The 20,694-nt window shown below is 42.5% G+C and overlaps 2 protein-coding genes across 3 annotated transcripts; both read left to right on the forward strand.

Moving 5' to 3' along the window:
* Nucleotides 1-134: 134 nt before the first annotated feature.
* Nucleotides 135-6,913, forward strand: jmjd6 (jumonji domain containing 6, arginine demethylase and lysine hydroxylase). The gene is made up of 6 exons (XM_028412354.1): nucleotides 135-566; nucleotides 1,416-1,804; nucleotides 2,255-2,541; nucleotides 3,655-3,790; nucleotides 4,010-4,148; nucleotides 4,550-6,913. Exons 1-6 carry the CDS (start codon nucleotides 438-440, stop codon nucleotides 4,679-4,681), a joined length of 1,212 nt encoding a protein of 403 aa, XP_028268155.1. The 5' UTR covers nucleotides 135-437; the 3' UTR covers nucleotides 4,682-6,913.
* A 505-nt stretch (nucleotides 6,914-7,418) lies between these two features.
* si:ch73-366l1.5 (FILIA-N KH-like domain-containing protein) lies at nucleotides 7,419-19,826 on the forward strand. 2 transcript variants are annotated; one of them, XM_028412365.1, is made up of 5 exons: nucleotides 7,419-7,823; nucleotides 14,155-14,818; nucleotides 16,034-16,133; nucleotides 17,305-17,379; nucleotides 19,349-19,826. In XM_028412365.1, exons 1-4 carry the CDS (start codon nucleotides 7,560-7,562, stop codon nucleotides 17,336-17,338), a joined length of 1,062 nt encoding a protein of 353 aa, XP_028268166.1. In that variant the 5' UTR covers nucleotides 7,419-7,559; the 3' UTR covers nucleotides 17,339-17,379; nucleotides 19,349-19,826. The 2 variants fall into 2 exon arrangements, with proteins under 2 accessions (XP_028268166.1, XP_028268167.1); XM_028412366.1 differs by lacking the exon at nucleotides 17,305-17,379 and having other exon boundaries at nucleotides 7,421-7,823.
* Nucleotides 19,827-20,694: the final 868 nt, after the last annotated feature.

The following is a 20,694-nucleotide window of genomic DNA, read 5'->3' on the forward strand; positions in this document are numbered from 1 at the left end:
GATTAAACAGCCAATGATAACAATAGGCGGGAAGGCTCGCTCCACTGTCCAGCCAACCAACGTCCTGTCCTTGCAGACGCTCTGGCCAATAAGCTTTCAGCGTTGCTTAGGGGGCGTATGCTGGTTCTGTCAATCAATTGCAAAAGCATTGTGTCGCCCGCTGCCAGCTCGCTGCTGCCAAGCTGTTAGCCGTTTTCCAAAGTTTATCGACCCGGCAGTTTTTAAAAGTGTCAAGTTTGTTGTATACATTTACGAACGTGCCTCACACGACGTGTGTTGTTGTTGTCTTGTCAAACAAGGCGATAGTGTAACTACAACGTAGCTAGCCGGGTACCAGTGCAGGCTAGTGAATGTGTTTCTGTAGTAGCTCCGGTGTTAGCTTGATAGCTAGCTGAGCTGTGATAACACGCGTTTTCTCTTGAAAGCCAGGAGGAGGAATGAACCATAAAAGTAAGAAGAGGATTAAAGAGGCGAAACGGAGCGCCAGACCCGAGTTGAAGGATTCATTAGACTGGATAAAACACGGTTATCATGAGACTTTCGACCTGTCACACCGCACCGTGAAGGTAACTGTCACTGTAGCAGTCCAAGCAGGGCTAGCACTGGCTAGCCGAAGCTCAAGGCAGAGGTGCAGCTTGTCACGTAGACAATGTAGGAACTGGTGATACGATACACTCTATAACCCCAACGATTCTAGTCTATAATTAGTATAATTAATATTTTTTTAATATTTGTTGGCAAGCATGAATACAAAAAACTAGCAGTGGAAGAAGCAATCCTATCTTTTGACTACAAGTACCTTTAGAGAATAAGTGTTTAAAACTATCCTAATAGAGACATTGTGTTACACATCATAAACATACATTCAGTTAACAAGAAGGAACATGTAAGCACTACACCGCTCCTGTAATAGAATAGAAGTACTTTATTCATCCCAAGCTGGGAAATTACACTTGACATTAAATATAATGTAATTAAAACACCACACAGTATGATTTCTCCATCAATCTGTTGAAGATGAATAATGTATTCAGGGATTTGTTGTCAAGAAATTTCTAGCTGTGAAATAATAATAAATGTTACACTAGTGTTTTTAGTTTAAGTGATGAGGGTCAGAGGTCAAGGGGATCAACTGAGTGCTCTTTGTGTCTCTAATTAGGGCCCTTTTGTGTCCTGCTTAATGAAGTCACTAATGCATCAAAAACACTTGGGCATCAGAACACATTATGGCACAACAGTAATCTGTGTATAAACATTTTTAGGCCTTGCTGGCAGATGAAGCAAACAGCTTAGAAATAAAGTGGTCAATTAAACCATTCTGAACAATGGACTGCTCTTTGTGATCCCACCAGACATGGTAGCTGTTAATAATTAATGTTTTCAAAAGCGTGATCTATGACTTCTGTGTATTACAGGACAATGTGGAACGTGTGGATGCCCTCCATCTCAATCCTGAAGAGTTTATCCAGCGCTTCGAGCGACCCTACAAGCCTGTTGTCCTGCTTAACTGCCAGGAGACCTGGCCGGCCCGAGAGAAATGGACCCTGGAGCGCCTCAAGCGCAAATACCGCAACCAGAAGTTCAAGTGTGGCGAGGATAATGATGGATATTCAGTAAAGATGAAGATGAAGTACTATGTGGAGTACCTGGAGTCCACCAGAGACGACAGTCCTTTGTACATCTTTGACAGCAGTTATGGTGAACATCCTAAACGTCGGAAGCTGCTTGAGGACTACCAGGTGCCGGTATTCTTCAGGGACGACCTGTTCCAGTTCGCAGGAGAGAAACGAAGACCACCCTACAGGTGCACTCTTCATCTATTCATCTTGCTCTATGTAAATATGTAAATTCATTGTTTATGATCTGTCCAACAAAGGTAAAAATGCCAGTGGTATGTTCCCAGTGGGACAACTTCAAACTAAAATCAGAACATTACACTCAAAACAGGAGCAACATAAATAAACTTTGCATTACTTTAGCACTTGTTTCATCAACTGATTAATGGCGTTTGTTATAGAATTAAATTAAAAGTATATTTGGCAAATAATCCAGATGGAGTTGCTTGTCAGAAATTGTAGCTATGTTGTACTACTTGGCTGCACCACTAGGTGGAGCCATTTACATCCTAATCAGATGTAAAACTGCTGTGAAAACCATCCATGTATTTTCTGTAAATTGACTCTGACTGAATTTAATGTTGAACTTGTATCTAGGCTGTAAACAATTGGTTCATCCTCTTATTTGATTTCCACAGATGGTTTGTGATGGGACCAGCTCGTTCAGGCACCGGCATCCACATTGACCCTCTGGGCACCAGTGCCTGGAACGCTTTGGTTCAGGGGCACAAGAGGTGGTGTCTTTTCCCAACTAACACACCGCGAGAACTGATCAAAGTGACGAGAGAAGACGGAGGCAACCAGCAGGACGAAGCCATCACCTGGTTCAGTGTGGTTTATCCCCGAACACAGCAGCCAACCTGGCCTGCAGAGTTTAGACCGCTGGAGATCCTGCAAAGACCCGGGGAGACTGTTTTTGTGCCTGGTCAGTGACACATTTACTGCCTTTGCCAGTTGACATTTTATGTAAGGACATGTTTGATGGTGAACTGATATTGAACTCCCCTCTAAATACCAAACCCCATTAAAAAAGACATAATCACAATCAACCCTACTAACAAACAGGGTTAACCTAATTTGTGTCTTTAATATTGGGCACTGTTGATACTTACATTTATCAAATAAACAGCTGCTCAGTGGTTTAAAGCTTTTGACAAGAAGCAGAGAAGTTCACAGACCAGAAGCGCCGACTGAGACTAGAGTTTATTTTTAACCAGACCAATATGTCAGAAGTGAAAACAGCCTCATTCACCTCTGTGAGGTCACAGTTGTTGCTACTGTGCCGCCTCCTGATTGAGTTGATAATCAGTAAAATCAGCAGTCGGTTCACTACATTAACCATCAGACTCCTTTCTCTTTTTAATGTCGGCTCCCTCCACAACATTTTCACCTCAGCTGTGTCTCTGGTCCAGGCTAGACCTGCAGAGATTTGCTTAACCAGAAGATAAAACAACAGAATTCTAACTAAGTTTCTATGATGTTGTCAGTCTTCTTAGCAGAAATTTCCATTGTTTGATAGTTCCATCTTCTCAAATTTGACTGTGTGATGTTTTCACTTAAATGCAAAGGGTAATAGTCTTTGTGAAAATTCACAGTGACCTGATGGGTGTATTGACAGTTTAGACAGCACTGTAGTCAAATGAATGTGACCTAGATTCACCTAATGCCAACAGAGCTGATGGTGATGAGGATGGATTAAACCCTCAGCTGCCCCTTGGGCACAGATCCAGGATATTGACCTCACCTGTCAGACTGCCCTCCGATTAACCTGCTCAGTCTACAGGAAGGAATTACTGTCTGTTACTATGGTGGTAGGATGTTTTTTATTGTAAACACCACAGGGATCTCTGCAAACAACATCCACTTGTAACCAGATTATTATCATGTTAAAAAGATATCAGGAACCAGTACTTGTGTTGACCTCATTGTGGATCCATAAAAACAGTTTTTGTTAACACTTCATACCTCAGCTTAGCAGACCACTAATTGAAAGCAGCAGAGGGTGTGTCATTAATGTGAAGTAGCTGTGTGTCTGCAGGTGGATGGTGGCATGTTGTTCTCAACCTGGACACAACAATTGCCATCACTCAGAACTTTGCCAGCACAACCAACTTCCCCATCGTGTGGCACAAAACTGTCAGAGGACGACCCAAACTCTCTAGGAAATGGTATCGGTAAGAACTCATCTGCTTAAATACTTGTATTAATTATGAAAAAGCAGTCAATGTGGATTTGCCAAATCTGACATAACAAAAAGCTTTAACATCCTTGTTTCTAACAAAAGACTTCCAGTTAAGGATGCAGACAACAGTCTCATTTTCTTCTAGCCCTGGCTGTTATTAATGCCCTGTGTTAAATGTTAAAACAAAATCTGCCTGGATCTGTTGTTTCAGGATCTTAAAGCAGGAGCGTCCAGATCTGGCAGCACTTGCAGACAAAGTGGACCTGCAGGAGTCCACAGGCATTGCATCAGACAGCTCCAGTGACTCTTCTTCATCGTCATCCTCAAGCTCATCTGACTCTGACTCTGATGTATGTTCAAACACACAGAGAGACACACTGTCCCAAAACATCGGTTCAGTAAGGGAAAACACTGGTTTAATACTTTTAAGTCTGAAGAAAGACTCCAATGTGTGGTGCACCATGCTTTCCAAAAGCATGTCTAGTTGTCTAGTTTTTTTTTTGTTTGTTTTTTTTTAAATATGGTGGTAACCCAGGTTAACCCAAGGTTATAAAAACTGTCCAACTGCGATGTGCAGGACCTAAAGTTCTGCTGACAGTTGAGTCTTTCCTGCCAGAATCACACACCTCTGCATTGAGTCTGACAACAGGTGCTCACATGATATATAACTCCATAGCTGTAACATTATACTTGTGTAACATGTGGTAAGGCGAACATCAGTCTAACAGTCAGTACACTGTGTCCCCTGCAGGCAGAGTCGGGCTCCGAGGGCGACGCCATGTCACACCGCAGGAAGAAGAGGCGGACCTGTGGGATGACGGCCAACGGAGACACCAGCAGCCAGGACGACTGCATCAGCAAGGAGAGGAGCTCGTCACGGTGACCTCCAGACTCGAGTGGTGACTTCCTCACTCTCTAACAGACCTACAACTTCAGCTGCTTCTAGTCTAGTTTAGATATATGTGTCAATCCTTGAATGGAGGCCGTGTGGCTGTCTTTAAAGATAAGTTGGTTGCCACTGAGAGGCAAAGTGTAGATAACAAGGATGATCCTCAGGGGTGTGGGCCTGCTGAAGACCTGCCATCACTGTGTTTTTCAACACCAATCAATGTCTGTTTGTCTTTAGCTTCTGTAATGCCATCGGAGGAAGTATGAAGATTCATTCTAACCAGTAAAGGACTGGATAGGGTTTTGTAGAGAGGGTGACACTTTGAGCTTGTTGCAGATCTTTAGTCTTTCTGATATGAGGAATAGGGGGATGGGATATTTTCAATATATGGACACTTAGCCATCAGAAAATACAATTTTGACGTCTGTATTTTAAATATACCTGGCTGCAACGGCTCACCTTCAAAGGCTAGTAAGTTCATTTTCCTGCAGCCCAGAGTCCTTTACACAGGCTGTATTAGAAAGTGACACAGACTGAATGATATGTAACGGCACTTGGTCAGCTGTTTTGTGTAGTATTCAGGCTAAAAAGGTAGCCATGTTAATTGTATTATGGAGCACTTCTGAATTTTCAGCTTGGAAATCTTTTGTTTAACACAGCATTTAACAAACTACTCAGGCCTCTGGTTTCATGTGGTCAACCAAATCCAGGCCTTAAAAATCAGAAAACTAGCTTCAATATAAGGATCTAGCTTTCAAAAACAATTTAATGAATACAACATTTCCTGCCCCTTGCTTGTTATCTGTCATACTTACTAACTTAGTAACACAAAGTTACTACAGAAATATTGAACAAGCATTGTGGGCTAGAACCCAGCCAAAGTCCAGATCCTCAGCCAGTCTCCATTGAGGTGAACCCCCAAACAAAACTCTTCACTAAATATTTCTTCTACAGAAACCTCCTCTAATTTTTGTCACTTTTGTGATTGGCCTTATGAGAATTTAATGTGAGGGGTTCTGACTCCCTTCCTGCTTTTAATGTTTACTGTGTGAAATACAAAGACTCTGGTTGTGTTGATGTTAAAGCAGCTGCTCAACACTTAGTTAGAACAGATTACTTATACAGAAGTATAGAGTTTGATGCTAATGTTTGTGCCATACGCTGCAGATGAGGTGCATGAGCTCCAGCTGCTGGAGGTGATGCAGAGATTATATTAGCATTTATTCAGGTTCTGTGTGGTGTTAAAATAAAACTGTGGCTTCTGTTGATGTCAGAGGGAGAAATGCCAGTGATTCTACTCTTGTATGTCCCATTTATCTCCCTCTGCTGTGAGGTTAAGTAATTGCACAAGTACCATTTGTGACATATAGCTGCAGCGTGTGAGCAGTTTCATTATTCATCTTTAAGTCAGACCTGAATGGTGAGTCAGATTAAGCTATCAGAAACTAATTGTCCGTCAGTTAAATTATTTGTTTGTTCCGACTGATCCTTATCAAGACATGAAGAGGCTACCTTAATGTGATCTTAAGTTTTCACCGTTACCTTATTGTGAAATTATTCCCAATCAGCTGCAGCATCATTAATAGTCTAAAAACACGGATCAGGGGTATTTGAGCTTATCTGTGGGAAGCGTAAAATGATGAGTGATCAGAAATTGGTGAAAAATGTTCCTGTCGAGTGTCTTTTCCGAAGCTAAGAAGTGGTGCTTCAGGGCTCACAAACCAGAGAGTAAGACATGGTTTTAGTTTAAGTCAAAGCTTTGTGCAGCTTTTCTGAATCAGGATCCTTTAAAGTCCGTCATGAGGTCCTTCAGAGAGCAGAGATCACTGTATCTGTGCCGGTCCTTTTAATCTGTTGCTTTAGACAAAGTGCCTATACTCTAAAGTTTGTTGTTGGCTGTGAGGTATGTAAATGTGACTGCAGGGGGCATGGTGTTAATGTGTTTGCTCTTTTTATTTGTTCTAAAAAAAAATCAATGTAAAGGCACTATGTTGGTCTTTGAGACCGGTCACACAGTGCCTTTAGGTGAAGGTCTCTGTCACCTGAGGTTTCCCTCCATCACCTGAACTGATCTGTGCTGCTGAGTCTCCTCCCCTGGAAGTTAAAGGTAGATGATGTGAGGATGAGGAGGGGAGCCTCTTCATGGTTTAGATGTTCAGCCAGACCCTGTGATCAATTTCATTCTGTTGCTTAATAAATAAAATCTTTTCTATGACCTAAAACACATGGTTGGTTCTGTGGTGTTCATTTAAATCTGTACATCTTATTTATTTTGTTTTTCAGATTTAATTCCATGGTAACATGCTTAAAGACACATTCCTCAGAAGTCATTTCTATTTTCACTCCAGCTGTCACACACACTATACTATATATATATATATATAGATACTATACACTGTATTTATGGCCAGGCTCTAAACAGGATTTTGTTGTGATCTTTAGTATTTTCTTGGCATGTCGCTACTTTACTTTTAGTTTACTAGTTTGTTAATACACTGTTAATACACATCAAATACCAAAATCCTAAATATCAAATACATCCTACATGTGTAATGTCCAATTGTGAAAACTAACTCCAAATTCTTGTGTCCTGTTTGTAAAGTATTTTATTTTGTAAACTAACACCATCCTATGTAAGAAAGGGCCTTTTATTTTGAAACATGGATGTTACGCCCCCCGGTCAGAGTGTGTGTGTGTGTGTGTGTGTGTGTGTGTGTGTCAGCTGTTGAGGTTAGATTGCGTGGAGAGGCGGGATGCAGCTCAGTGTGTGTGTGATCTCAGCAGATTAACACACGCTGTCCTCCTCCTCCTCCTCCTGAACACATAAACACACACACGCTCAGTTTAAAACTTTTCTTCCAGACTCTCCAACATGGACCTGGATCCGACCGTCGTCATCCCCGCCATCCTCTTCACTGTCGTTGCGATTTATTTCGCCTCATCGCTCCTCAGCAAGAAGCCTGACGCCTCATCCTCTTCCTCTGCCGGGAAAAAGAAGCCTAAAGTCGGCTACGGGGATGATGTTCCTCCGTCTAGAGCTCTGGCGCCGCCAGCAGCCTCTCCTCCTCCGGCTCCGGCTGTAGAGAACATTGGAGCCGCGGAGAAGATCCAGGCCGTCCCGGTCCCAAAAGTTCAGGTAGGATCATCTGGTTTTAATCGATTTGTGTGTGCAGTGTGGTGGCTGTTGGTGTCATATTGTAGGTAACTATAATAATAATAATAAAATCATTTTTAATTTCCACAAGATAAATGTGTTCAATGAACTAATTATACGGCAGGACAAGGGTTAATTGATTAGTTATTAGATAGATCATGTTACAGTTACAGTCATTCTGGTGATTATTTCAAAAATAACAGAAACAAACAAATAGAATAAAAATAGAAAAACAAAATAGATTTTGTTTATTGCAATATTAATATACCCGTTTTGGGAGTTTTTCTGGGACAAAATGACACATGGCAGATGATATAGTAGCCTAATGAAATAATGAATAAATGAGACCCCCCCCTGGAGTCTTTCTGCAGTCGCATTAAAGCTGCTGTTACCAGCCTGGAGCTTTAAACCTCAGCTTATACCCTGCTGGCTCATTAGGTGAACTCCACGCCTTCATTCGTTGCTGTTTTTATTTTGTTGACTCCAGCATCAAGCTATTTGAATATTACACAACATGTATGAGCTGACAACTTAGAGGACGAGCAGCATGTGGTGTTTCCTCTCACACACCGTGCTGGGCTTTAGTTGTAGTGTTGTGTGGCGTTACTAGGTGTCAATCATTGCTGTCGTCCTGAGGGTTACCCAACCCCCCTGAACCTGTAACTTGTACATGTTGTACTTTTAATGATTGATGACAATATATAAGCTGGTTATTATTAGCGGTGGTTAAATTTACATACTGGATGACACCACTACTTCTAATGCACATTTAAACATGTTGCAATGTCCATATGTGGCCGATCAATACAATCAATACAACTGTACTGGTTGAACCAGAAGTGCAAAAAGTAAATCTGCTGATTAGAGTAATCAATAGATTAGAAAACTGTAAACCTGTTGACACAACAAGAAGGAATTTGAGACTGAAGTGTCATCCTCTGTCCTCTGTGCTCTGGACTTATTACACTCTATGTTTGGCTGTATCTGAATATTTGGTTTGCTTGTGCACACAGCAGTAGTTCTTCATGTAAATGTTGAAATGTTCGGTGGAGTGTGGAGTGAAAAGTCTGGGCCTTGTGTCCACCAGGAAGCATTAGCTCGTGTTACTGTAATAAAACATGCAAACCAGATTTTTCTGTCAGCAGTGCAAGTATCTGTCATTCCTCCATCTTTTCTCCACTTCGATGCGTGGCTTTTTATAAAGCCCAAAGAATGTGCCCACCACTGCTCTAACAGCTAGCCATCTATATTTGGAGCCAAATGTGGATTCTATATTTACACCTGTGTTCGTGGTGTCACATGTTCGAAATGGTGCCGCAGGGCGAGGTGGGCATGGGTGTGGTACATCCACACCGTTACGTGATGTGATGTTTGACAAGTTGGGGGTTGGCTAAGTGTCATTTCATCCTGCTGATTCAGACAGTGCTGGGCGGTCGAGCGGAGCCAACACCAAACATTTTCCTAAAGACACATTCCTTTTTATCTAAACCTTAAAATGCCTACAAGCACTGGGATTCATCAAATCTGTGACAGTTCTGCTTTGGTGTCAGTTTGCCCCATTGTTTGTTATATATTTATGAAGTTTTGTCGTAACAATGGTCAGCTCAATTAAAATATTGCTCTTAACCTGCTGGTGGCGGTGTTGTCATCACTCTAATTAACATTTAATGATGAAGTAAAGCTGTTATTAACACATGCAGCACCTGGGCAACAGGTTTTGTGCAGAGCAGCATTTTCCTCGATTACAAATTAAAATGTACCTGAGGCTATATATAAAATATAGTCTCTTCAATATGTTTATATACAAAACGGATCAAAGTATAAAGATTGCACTGTAGTCATTGATAATATGTGGCGGTATCACAGGAGTGGGTGGACCTGCCGCTTTAGAAGTACCTTTGAAAAGACGCCGGTACCACGCAACTGCCTTCATGTCACAAAACTCAAATTACAGTGGGCCTGTTCCAAATATAAAGCAGCCATTTGCCTGTCTGTGTTATAAAAGTGTTGTGCACATGTATCTTGTCGCTGAGCTGCTGACACTTCTCAGCCACGCCCTCCGCTGCTCTGATAACATTATCCAGCACACTGAGAGCTTCACTGTTGACTGTCTGACTTATAACTGCCCCAGTGCATCACGGGATATCTTACAGTTTTCTCTGTAAACGTCCACATAAAGAGTCTCTGTTCGTCACCTCTGTGCGGCTGAAACACTGAGGCCTGTTGTTGAGGCCTCCCCTTTGTGTGGGAGTCAGAACAGCAAACTGAGAGTGACTTTTATTGCATTTTTAAAAGTTTTATTTGATTTAAAACAGACACAATTATCCACTCTGATGTTCTCACAAGCAGGAAAAGAACAGATTTCACAGAAATCACAGGAGAAACCTTAACCTTTTAATAAAATCTGCTCTCTGTAACATTTTATTTGTTCTTTGATATCTTATTTTTATTCCACAGTTTGCATCAGCTTCAGTCCATTAGCCTGGTAACACCTGTGATCTGTTTAGCCTCAACTTTGTGACCTGAGACTTATCAACTTAAGTCTCAATCTGTTAGCATGATATCATGATCTAGGACTTGTTAGCCGTAGCCTTAGTTCATTAGTGTGAGAGCATGACCTGTGGGTTGTTAGCTTTAACCTCAGTCCATTTGATAGCATTTAGCTTTAATGAGAAGACCTGTTAGCATCATTTTAACTGACTTCTGATGGGCAGAAATGAGACTCTGTGTGTGCCAGCAACTGATTTTAAATGTGGGATGTTACAGACTATATGTGTAAAGACTGATGAGCACGATGACAACAGCAGCAGCAGGAGGGAGGTGGGATCTCAGTTACTCTGCTCAGTCAGTGGTTGCAGCCTCAGTACCTGGTGGTGGCAGCTTCCTGTTTAGATTTACAACCCTGCAGCCACTCCATGTCAGTCAGAGCCCAATGTGGCTCTTTGACATTTCCTGATCCTTCTTCTACAGTTACAAGCTCCACCTCCACCCACTCTGCAGCCTAAATAAGGTAAAAAGATAAAAACATTTCATTTACAGACCGGTGCTATAGAATGAAGAGAGTTCTCTACAAGGAACTAAAAGGTGTGGGTGCTTTTTAAAAGCTGAAAACAGAAAACAAACTGTAGCACCTGTATGAAGAATGGGAAAATGAGTTAATCTTTAACATTGCCTGTCCTTCATTCTTTGGAAATTACAAACACAATTGCTTGTGGCGATGCAGTCCTTCCATTTAAGGAGAGGTGAGTGTGCTCACAATGTGCCAATTTGAATGAGGAAGAAGGTGCAGGAGCTGGTCTCTGTTTGTTGAAGTTATCTTGACACGGCAGCTACATTCACAAAAAGTTTACCCTGTCAAAACATAAACAAATTTATGTAATCGGTTTATTTTTTGGGACATTTTCAAGACTTTATGGAGTCCTAAATCCAGTCAGATTATTGACTGGATTTGACCTCACATCTCTTTGGATTTTGTCGGACTGAACAGCAGCGAGTCATGGAAGCACTGAGCTGTTTTCTCCTCTGTTGTCTGACATAGCTCTGCTGGTATTTCCCCCTTGCCTGGCTGTGTTCCTGCCTCTCCTCCTCCTGGTCTGGTCTGGCTCACTACACCTCTGCATCACAGAGTTGTTGGCCGGGCATCAAATCCAGGAGAAAACAATGGCTTCGTATCACAGCATCACAGCTAATTCCTCCTCTGGGGTGATTTCATAGCAGTTGGCAACCTCACTACCAAATCATACTGCCACACCCTGCCCTGCCCCTAAGCTGCCAGTGAGGGTATATCCTGGCTTTTATAGCAGACATTTATGGTTTGTTTTTGGGTGAGACACTCAGAAGAAAGAAGCTTATCAGGCTGGAGTTCACCTGCTGTTGTCTGATGTATGCGCTGTGAGCAGGAGACAGTGATGCAGGAGTTTCTCTGAGGAGAACGGAGTGGAAGTGTCTTGTGTCTCTTTCATAAAGGGAGGCGGCGTCAGAGAGCTGAAGCTGAAACGAAGCAGAGAGCGGGGGAAACAAAGAGTCTGTGTTTAGACAGAGCAACAGGCCTAAGATTTAAGGTCTCTGCCACAACAAGAGTCTGTTGCAGCCCTGATGTCTCAGCTCGCTCCCTCCACCCTCAGTCCCTTTAATTGTACGTCTACCATCACCTCTGTTGTCATGGTAACAGTAATAAACAGGTGAGTTGAGGTTAGAAGGCGTTAAACAGCACTGACCTTGCATCTGTTATATGAGTGCTACAGACACTGGAGGGCACTGTCACTTGAACGGAAGCACGTGAGTTTTGGGGACGTTTGCTGAAACTATTTTTGATCACAAAAAAAATGCTTAACAAGCTTCTAGCACACACATTCGATCACTGAAGGGATTGTCTTTCCCTGCTGCATCTCACATGGCCGTCCTCGGGGCTTCTCACCACCTCCTCCTCCTCCTCCTCTAAACTGGCTGCCTCTTTAGTGTTTGCTCAGGTAGCTCACTGAATTTTCTGCATGCCAACGGATCTGCTGCTCTGCCCCTGTGTTATTTTAGCAGTGCTAAAATGGCCTTTATGAGTAAAGCACTCAGTGTAATGTTGCGGATTGGGATATATTTACCAGGAAGAGCTCTAAGAGGTCACGAGGGCCGCGATGACTCAGACTAATCCTGAATTGCAGAGCTCTTTTTCAAAATCACAGTTCATGAGTATCACATTTGACTTTTTTTATTCAGTTTCAGACACTTCCCATTTTGAAAGGCATATACAGGCAATACACGCTAATATGACTTAGTAATGCCCTTTTTCCAAACATGGGCCCCTTCATTGCTTGTTTTACGGTTGATGAATTTCCCAAAGCAAGAAAATGATTGTCACTGCCTGAAAGAATAACACTGCACATAATGATCTCACCGAGACTTACTCACCAATTAAACTGTTTGCCCAAATTAGGCCAAGAAGCCTGGACCTCAGTTTTTATCATGCTGCTGACTCATAAAATGGTTTAATGACCCTGCATTTAGCGCAGTGACACTGAGCACTTTGTTTCAGCAGTGGACATTATTCTGGTGTTTCATAGCTCAGGAATTCAGAAGCAGAGGAAGGGACCAGTGTATCCGGCTAAATGGATGCCATTCCAGTTTGAGGGTGTGACTGAGGGCTGCTGTGGGATTAAGAGGCTGGGCAGGCAGCAGACCAGTGGGCAGCCCTCCCTGATACTGCCAGCTGTGTGTGAGTCACCAACAGCAGATCAGTGGCGTCGGCCTGGCTTGAGGCTGGTATTGACTGACAGGATCAGAGAGGACGATCATTGTTTCTTCCTCAGCAACATCAATCAATCTCTTAATCAAAAGGTTTATAAGAGAAGGAGGCGGATAACAGGTGACATCATTAGCCTAGCTTAGCTCAAATGCCGTAGAAAAGAGGATGTCTGATCTGAACACAATACTCAATACAGTTTTTATTAGATGGATTTTCTTGTTTTTTTACTCTTTTTTCTTTTTTTGGCTTAAGTCATCCATTTACCTCTGCTTCCAGGATGAATGAATGAATCTGTCGCTTTCATTAGCCTAGAATTGGCAGAAATTTTGTTTTATAGGCATAAAGCCTATATAAATCCCTCCAATGACAGTAAACAGTCCCAGTAAAGAGTCATTCCACTCAAAAGCCCTTCAGGTTTTTGCTGTGTTTATAATTGAGTCTAGTTTGGTTGATGCTCAGAGTCAGAAACAAGATCTGCTTCTCAGATGTCGATCTGTGCAAACTCAGCACTCTACAAAGACACAGACAGGTGCATCTGTATGGTCAAGCAGGAGGGTCAGCCGCGAGAAGGGACACGTATTTATTTATATGTGTGAACAGCACACTGTATATTGCCGAGCTGTCAGGTGTCAGGAAAAGGACAGGTTGGCGGATACTGAAGAGGGATTTATTTGTCCCGGTGTCAGCAACAGGCGGTGGCTGGTCATCAACAAGGTGCTGCAAGTGACACTGATCTGTCCTACACAACTGTCTATTCAGAGGTCAAAGGTCACCAGAGTGTCCTCATGTACACATATTATTTACAAGACCTGTTTTGGGCCCTGTTTTCTGTTCTGTTGGTGTATTTCATTAGCATCACAGGATAATTTCAACATAAGGTTTTCCTAAAAAGATGACGAACTGCAGCAGATCTGCTGGCAAACACTTCTGGACTTCTACTTCAGGACACAGTTCAGCCTCACAACCATTCAGTTACATCAACACTCAGTCCAAATATTTTGTCAATGACAAGCTGCTAAAACAAACTGATATGAAACAGCTGCTCATTTCAACCGTCACTCTTTCTTGTATTTACAGGCTGCCCCAAAACCAGCAGCAGAACCTGCTGCAGCTCCAATTAAGGAGCCAGAACCTGTTCCTGAACCTGTAGCAGCACCAGAACCTGTTCCGGAACCAGTATCAGCACCAGAACCTGTCCCAGAACCAGTAGCAGCACCAGAACCTGTTCCAGAACCAGTAAAAGAAGCAGAACCTGTCCCAGAACCTGTCCCAGAACCAGTAGCAGCACCAGAACCTGTCCCAGAACCAGTAGCAGCACCAGAACTGGTTCCTGAACCTGTGGCAGTACAAGAGACTCTAGCAGAAGCACTTGCAGAACCTGTTTCAGAAACAGCTGAAACACAAGATGTCGCAGCAGTACCAGAACCCGTTCCAGAGCCAGAACCTACCCCTGAACCAGTATCAGTACCTGAACCTGTCCCAGAACCCATTCCAGAGCCTGAACCTGCACCAGAACCAGTATCAGAAACAGCTGCAGCTCCAGAAACAGTATCTGTACCTGAACCTGCTGCAGTGCCTGAACCAGAGCCTGTGGTCGAGCCTGAACCAGTAACTGAAGCAGTCCAGCAGCCTGAAAAAGTTGAGTCTTTACCTGAGCTTGTCCCAGAAACCACTGAACCTGTTGCAGAGGCGTCAGCTGACCCCCAACCAGAAGCTGAACCAGAGATTGTCTTGAACAATGGTAAGACCACTGGATAGATGGGCTGTTTGTAAATACATCTCTGAGGTTTTGGCTTTAACATTGTCAGATGTTAGTGGACCACAACAAATTATGAGATGGCCTAGGTGAGACTCACAAACTGTCTAGGGTTTAGCCTAGGGCCTAATCAATTAATGTTACCATATGATCAATGGTGGGGTTGTTCTACACACTGTGCCCAAATCACAACGTTTCAAAGGTAATTGGACAGTTATGGGATCATCAGTCGATTTCACAGTGATGTGAATGTGAGTCTGAGGAAGGAAACATGTTGAACCCTCATACTCTGGTTATACACACAAGGAAGACTTCCATTGAGTACACTGAATGTAAACTTTACCAAGAAGAAGGACTTCTTCTAGCAGGCAGATGTCAGTAGCTGTGCGTGACTGATAAGTCACTTCCAGGAAAAGCTGGCAGGCTGTACAGTGAATTACATCACAGAAGCTTATAATATGTTAGAAAATCAGAATACATTCAACATGTGAAACATCTCCTCAGGTTAAACCTGTTAGTGTCCATCTGAAGAAAATAATATGGAACCTATTTATATCTGCAATGCAAACAGTATGTGAACCATGCCAACATGTAAACAACACGTGCTCTGTGTGACCGGGGTTTCCTGCTTGCTGACCATCTACTGACTGTGTTTCGATGCATCTGTTGGCATGTGTATACACGGGGCAGCCATCTGCTTCAGGAGGATGATACTTAATCTTCATCAGGCAGTAAAGCACTTGGCAGGCACATCCACACTGACGGTCTGCCTTATGTCCTCCAACCTGTCACACGGCAGGTGGAGCAACAGGTGTATGTGTCTGTTTGTGAGTCTGCTCCACATGTAAACAATGCACTGATTGTGAAATGACACAGTAACAGATAATGTGGCCTACATGCTCTGGTGACAGTATTAGTACAGCCTCAAATTAAGGGATGTGAATTATATGTTAAATTAAATAATATATATTATACACCTACTCTGAATAACATCAGACCACAGTTACATTAATAACCCCATCATGCTAACACGTTTATAGACCTCAGAGTTGGTGACTTTTTTATTATATGGCTTCACCAGAACTGACTAAAATTACATTAAGTACTTGCTGCATTCTGCACACAAAGGGGTTCTTTAATTGCTTCAGAACACACCATGTCATTTAGTCTGAGTGGTAACTGCTCTCTCTGCTTCGTCAGATGTGGCTGCAGCCGAGGATACAGTGAAGTTCACCCCCGGCAAGAAACAAAACAAGTTTGAAACACTGATGACCAAGGAGGAGATCGAGGAGGAGCAGAGGTAAGTTCCAAGCTTCTGCAGCCTGTCTGTCCTTCCTGCTGATGATAATGTGACAGCATGTTTAGCACAAACACACTGCTGTGTGCCATGTGCAGACACCAGTGTGTTTGTGTGTTTCCTGCATGAACGGAGAAAGAGAGAGAGAGAGAGAGAGAGCAGCTTCAGCTCGCACTGTGCTGTGATAAGTGGTGGAGGGACTTTTGCATGTAGAAACATTTGTGTTTGTGGGCAAGGCTGCACATCAGACCCTGATGTTGCTTACTGTAACTAAATCCACAGAGTTAAATGGTAAAATGATAAAAAAAAACTCTCAGTGGATTTACAGACAGCTGGTTCTGTCTACTCCATTCACGTCTCTTAAACACATCCTGAGGCTGAAACTGCAAGTGAATACAACGAGGAGTTACATAATCCCCTGTTACATATGGTCTGTGTCTGTTAGTGGGCCTGAAGGTGGACAAAATCTTCAATCTGTGCCAAAACAAAGAGCCAGCCCGAGAAGCGAAGAGTGGCAGTTTACAGCTTTTTTTTTTACTTTCTCAGTGTGTGTGGACGTCTGCCGCTCTCTGATTGGAGCCTTGTTTTATTTTAAGCTCTGGAAATGTTTCTGTGGCTTGCCAAAGCAGCATTTTTTGTGTGTTTGTGTGGAGTTTTTTTAAGACGAAGCAGACACGCCTCTCCTTTCTCAGCTGCATAAATGTTTCTCTAAGCAGAGGTGCAGAGGTTGATGCTGAGACCTATCCAACTTCCTCATTCTATCTGCCCTCACTAAGTTTCTATGAACTCTGCCCTGTGTTTGTATGAATGATGCCTTTCAGTTGCACGTACAGCATGTTTTATTTAGTTGGACCTAAAGGAGGCTGGGTATCCTTAAAAATCACCTTAGCTCCAAAAGTAGCTCCTCATTCTGAGAGAAGTTAGAGGTAAGACACACAAACCGATTGTAGGTTTATTTTATATTAAATTAACGTTTCACATATCACCATTATTCAGTGATACCCAACTCAATATTATGTGTTATTTCTCCCTCCCCTCTGCAATGTTTCAGCATGTCGCCAGTATTTTTTTTTATCTTTATTTATTTCCATGTGTGGAAAATGTTCAGCCACTGTGTTTTGGGTTGTGTGTGTGTAAGTGACGGGTCTGACAGCCTCCAACTTTATCTTTTCAGGATAGAGCTTACATCTGACTTTACCTCTCTGTAATGAACCTCAGCAGACACACAGTCTGTTAGGAATTGGAGATGGTAAGGTCATGTCATAGTAATATAACCTTCAGCCTTCCCGATAATTCAACCCCCGGTGCCTCCAGTAAGGATAGACTGATGCTGATATTTAGTCTCTGTGAGATGCTGACTTTTTTATTGGATTATTTTATTAAACCTGAAAAAAGAACAATATTGAATAAAGGCTCATTCCAGTTAGTTTGTCACAAATGATTTTTTGTTTGGAAAGTTAAGGTGAATTTTAAGGGACTTTTAAGGTACAGTACTCCTAATCAGAGATATTATACTTTTTATTTTGCATTTTATAAGAACATCCTTGAATGAATTGGTGTATCTAAAACAGTGATGATATGAGAGATTCTTCACTGAGGTAATTTATATGCCGATAAATATAATTTTTAATTGAGCTATCCCTGCTGAAGAAGCACCTCTACTCCCTCACTGACCTCCTCAATTACCCCCCTTATCCTCATTCTGTTAAATTGATCCATGTACGGCTGTTCACTATTGATAAATGGGTCACATGGGTCTGCGTTTACTTCCAGCAGTTAGCAATCCACTGCTCCAGATGGCAGCTAGTTATCCTCTTATTATTCACCTCCTGTTAACAGGAAACCAGCCTGTCCTCAGTACAAACCAGTTCACACAGCGCGTCCAAGCAAGTCGTGACAAAAGGGGACACTGGGGAAGGCCAGCCAATGTGGGTCACATGTTCTCTGAGGGGATATCCATACAGGACATACAAAGGATCCTATAGGAACCTTAAAGAGGATACACAAAGGACACATTCTCCACATCCAGCGCTGATGGACGCAGGAACACACTCACTGCTTAAAGAAGTCTGTAAACAACAGTGTCCAAATGTTTGACCTGCTGCTCCTCACGCTGAGTTTTAGCAGATAACATCCTTAAATCAACAGTTCTCTCTCTCTGGCTCTTTGGCAGCTTAGATAAAATCTTGTTTTTTCCCCAGTGAAACAGGATGTTGCAGCACTTGGGCGTGAGGTTTATTGCAGAACAGCATTATACTTAGTGGATGCAGATGAAGATGACTTTTTTTTATATAATATTGTTCTTGTTTGATGCTGCAGCATGAAACCAAATTCATTTTTAGCACTGCTCTGACAGCAGCAGCGGTCTTGTAGCAGCCTCAGCCTCCTGCCAGCACTCATCTGGGATTCCACATGTTCATGTAGAATAACTCACATGGAGCTTCAGAACAGTGTCAGTGCTGTTTCAAACATCGCCTCTTATACTCGTGTGCCCTCTCCTGGTCATGTAGAGTTACTGTATATGGACAGGTGTTACTAATTGACTGTACAGCATACACCTTACACACACACACACAAATTGCTATGAGCCTCTTCGTGCAGTGCTCATCATGGATGTTTGTGTTGCTGTGAGTCTGGTGGAGGTCCACAGCTGAGCGATCAGTGCATTTCCAGCCATGTCACATCTGTCAGCTTCTGTCCAGCTGTGCTGCTCACCTGCTAACCCTGCATGCTGCCTGCTAACACCACAGCTACCGGTGAGTGCTGCCACGCAGACCTGAGCTTTTTCAGAGAACTGAACTGTTATGTCAGCTCATCTGTGAACTGATGACACTTTGCAGACAGGTGACATAACAGGGTTTTACATATTTAAAATAATACATCTGAGTCCATTAGTGCTGCCAGATATTCCAGCCTAGGCCATCTGGAGTCATCTTAGTAACATAACTTCATTTAATAAAAGGCCACAGCAGTCATAGAACTTTGAGTACAGTAATAAATATCATGAATGGTGTGCTCTTAACCACACTAAAAACTACATCAGTGTTATATTTATATTATTCTTGAACCAGCTGTACAAACAACATTATTACATGTTTCCTTTTTCAGTCAATGTTAAGAATTACTGCTCTTTTCTTGATGTGCTGATATATATAAAAATGAAAAACTTTTATTTTGGGGATAAAAAAACACGTTTTATCTTCTTTGTTTTCTAACAGCTGATCTGTGAGGATGAGGAGGAGCTCTGAAGAGATGAAGATCAGACTTTGAGTCCGCAGGACGTCCTGTCGTCTGTATTCTCCTTCAGTGTTGTTGATGTTTTTATTTTTGGATTAACATAGATTTGAGGCCTGAGCTGCTTGTGAATAGCAAACGTCTTTACACCAAAGTGCCTTCAGGAATCCGAGTTTGTACCGTCTGCTTTTTGTGTTGACGTTTTCTGACAGAGTCAGTTTTTCTGATTACTTAAAAAAAAACATTACACTATGAGTAAAAACACATGAAGTACAGTCCGAGTAAGACCATCACCACACACTTACAACAGTAACCTAATCAGAAACCTTTTCTCACTGATTTTAGATAAACAGATTAAGTTAAGATAAAACAAGAGAAGTAAACGTCCAGCAGGCGTGTTTTGGAAATTTAGAATTTTTCTGAGTTTGGTTTAAATGTTAAATAAATGTGTGAAACCGTGTACATGTTGTTTATTCCATCTGTTCCAGAGTTATTTTTTTTTGTAAATTCTGCATTATTAAAAAAGACGTGTGTCACATTACTGTTCACTCAGTGAGTAGACTGAATGCAGTCTTATCATCAGAGTAGCTTGTGCAGCAGTGCCATCAAGTGGACATATAAGAGAAGAGCAACACATCTCAACAGAGACAAAGTTAAAATGGAAAAAAAAGGAGTTCAGCCCGATAGTAATCTGACACAACCATACTACTTCCTTCACTTTCAGTACGAGAAGGCTGCAAGAAACAAGAAATAAACTTCACCTTTGAGTCATAATGTGTATTCACAGCCGATATGTCTGCAGTAGGTGTGCTCTGACAGCTCTTCCAGTGTAAGGGGAAGGTGAACAGCATTGCTTTGTGATTACGCTCACTGCCAGAAAGTGGGAGACAGAGGTTCTGCACCATTTAGGCTTAAAATGTCACAGTAACAGCTCTCTGTGTAATTGCATTGCGAAGATCCAGAAGATGCTGAAATGTCCAGTTCATCACATGGCTCATTCCTACCACGGGAGTCAGTTTGTTATTCATCCAGGCCTATAACTTCCCAGGCAGACCCTCATATCTGAGGGCCCCAGCAAAGCCGTATTACTGTGGGGATGCTCACCTGCTCAGGGACTCATAGCACTTGTGTTTGTTACTGGAGTAAGTTTATGTTTAGGTAAAGGGTAATAAGCCTGTGACATAGCTACGTGTGTATCTGTGTGTGTTAATCTCCCAGGGTGCAACAGGAACAGCTGGCGGCCATCTTCTTGCTACTGAGGGAGAACCAGGAGGTGCTGGGGGAGGTGACAGAGGGGGACATGGAGGAGCAGCTCAAGCTTTACTCCCTT

The sequence above is a fragment of the Parambassis ranga genome, chromosome 8 (assembly GCF_900634625.1).
Source record: "Parambassis ranga chromosome 8, fParRan2.1, whole genome shotgun sequence".
NCBI lineage: Eukaryota > Metazoa > Chordata > Actinopteri > Ambassidae > Parambassis > Parambassis ranga.

Bases quoted from the DNA above. Each gene is read 5' to 3' on its own strand.
- jmjd6 (XM_028412354.1), top strand. From the start codon at position 438: ATGAACCATAAAAGTAAGAAGAGGATTAAAGAGGCGAAACGGAGCGCC. The intron at 1,805-2,254 runs GTGCACTCTTCA...TGATTTCCACAG, and splicing joins AAACGAAGACCACCCTACAG to ATGGTTTGTGATGGGACCAG. The intron at 2,542-3,654 runs GTCAGTGACACA...GTGTGTCTGCAG, and splicing joins GGAGACTGTTTTTGTGCCTG to GTGGATGGTGGCATGTTGTT.
- si:ch73-366l1.5 (XM_028412365.1), top strand. From the start codon at position 7,560: ATGGACCTGGATCCGACCGTCGTCATCCCCGCCATCCTCTTCACTGTC. The intron at 7,824-14,154 runs GTAGGATCATCT...TTGTATTTACAG, and splicing joins TCCCGGTCCCAAAAGTTCAG to GCTGCCCCAAAACCAGCAGC. The intron at 14,819-16,033 runs GTAAGACCACTG...CTGCTTCGTCAG, and splicing joins AGAGATTGTCTTGAACAATG to ATGTGGCTGCAGCCGAGGAT.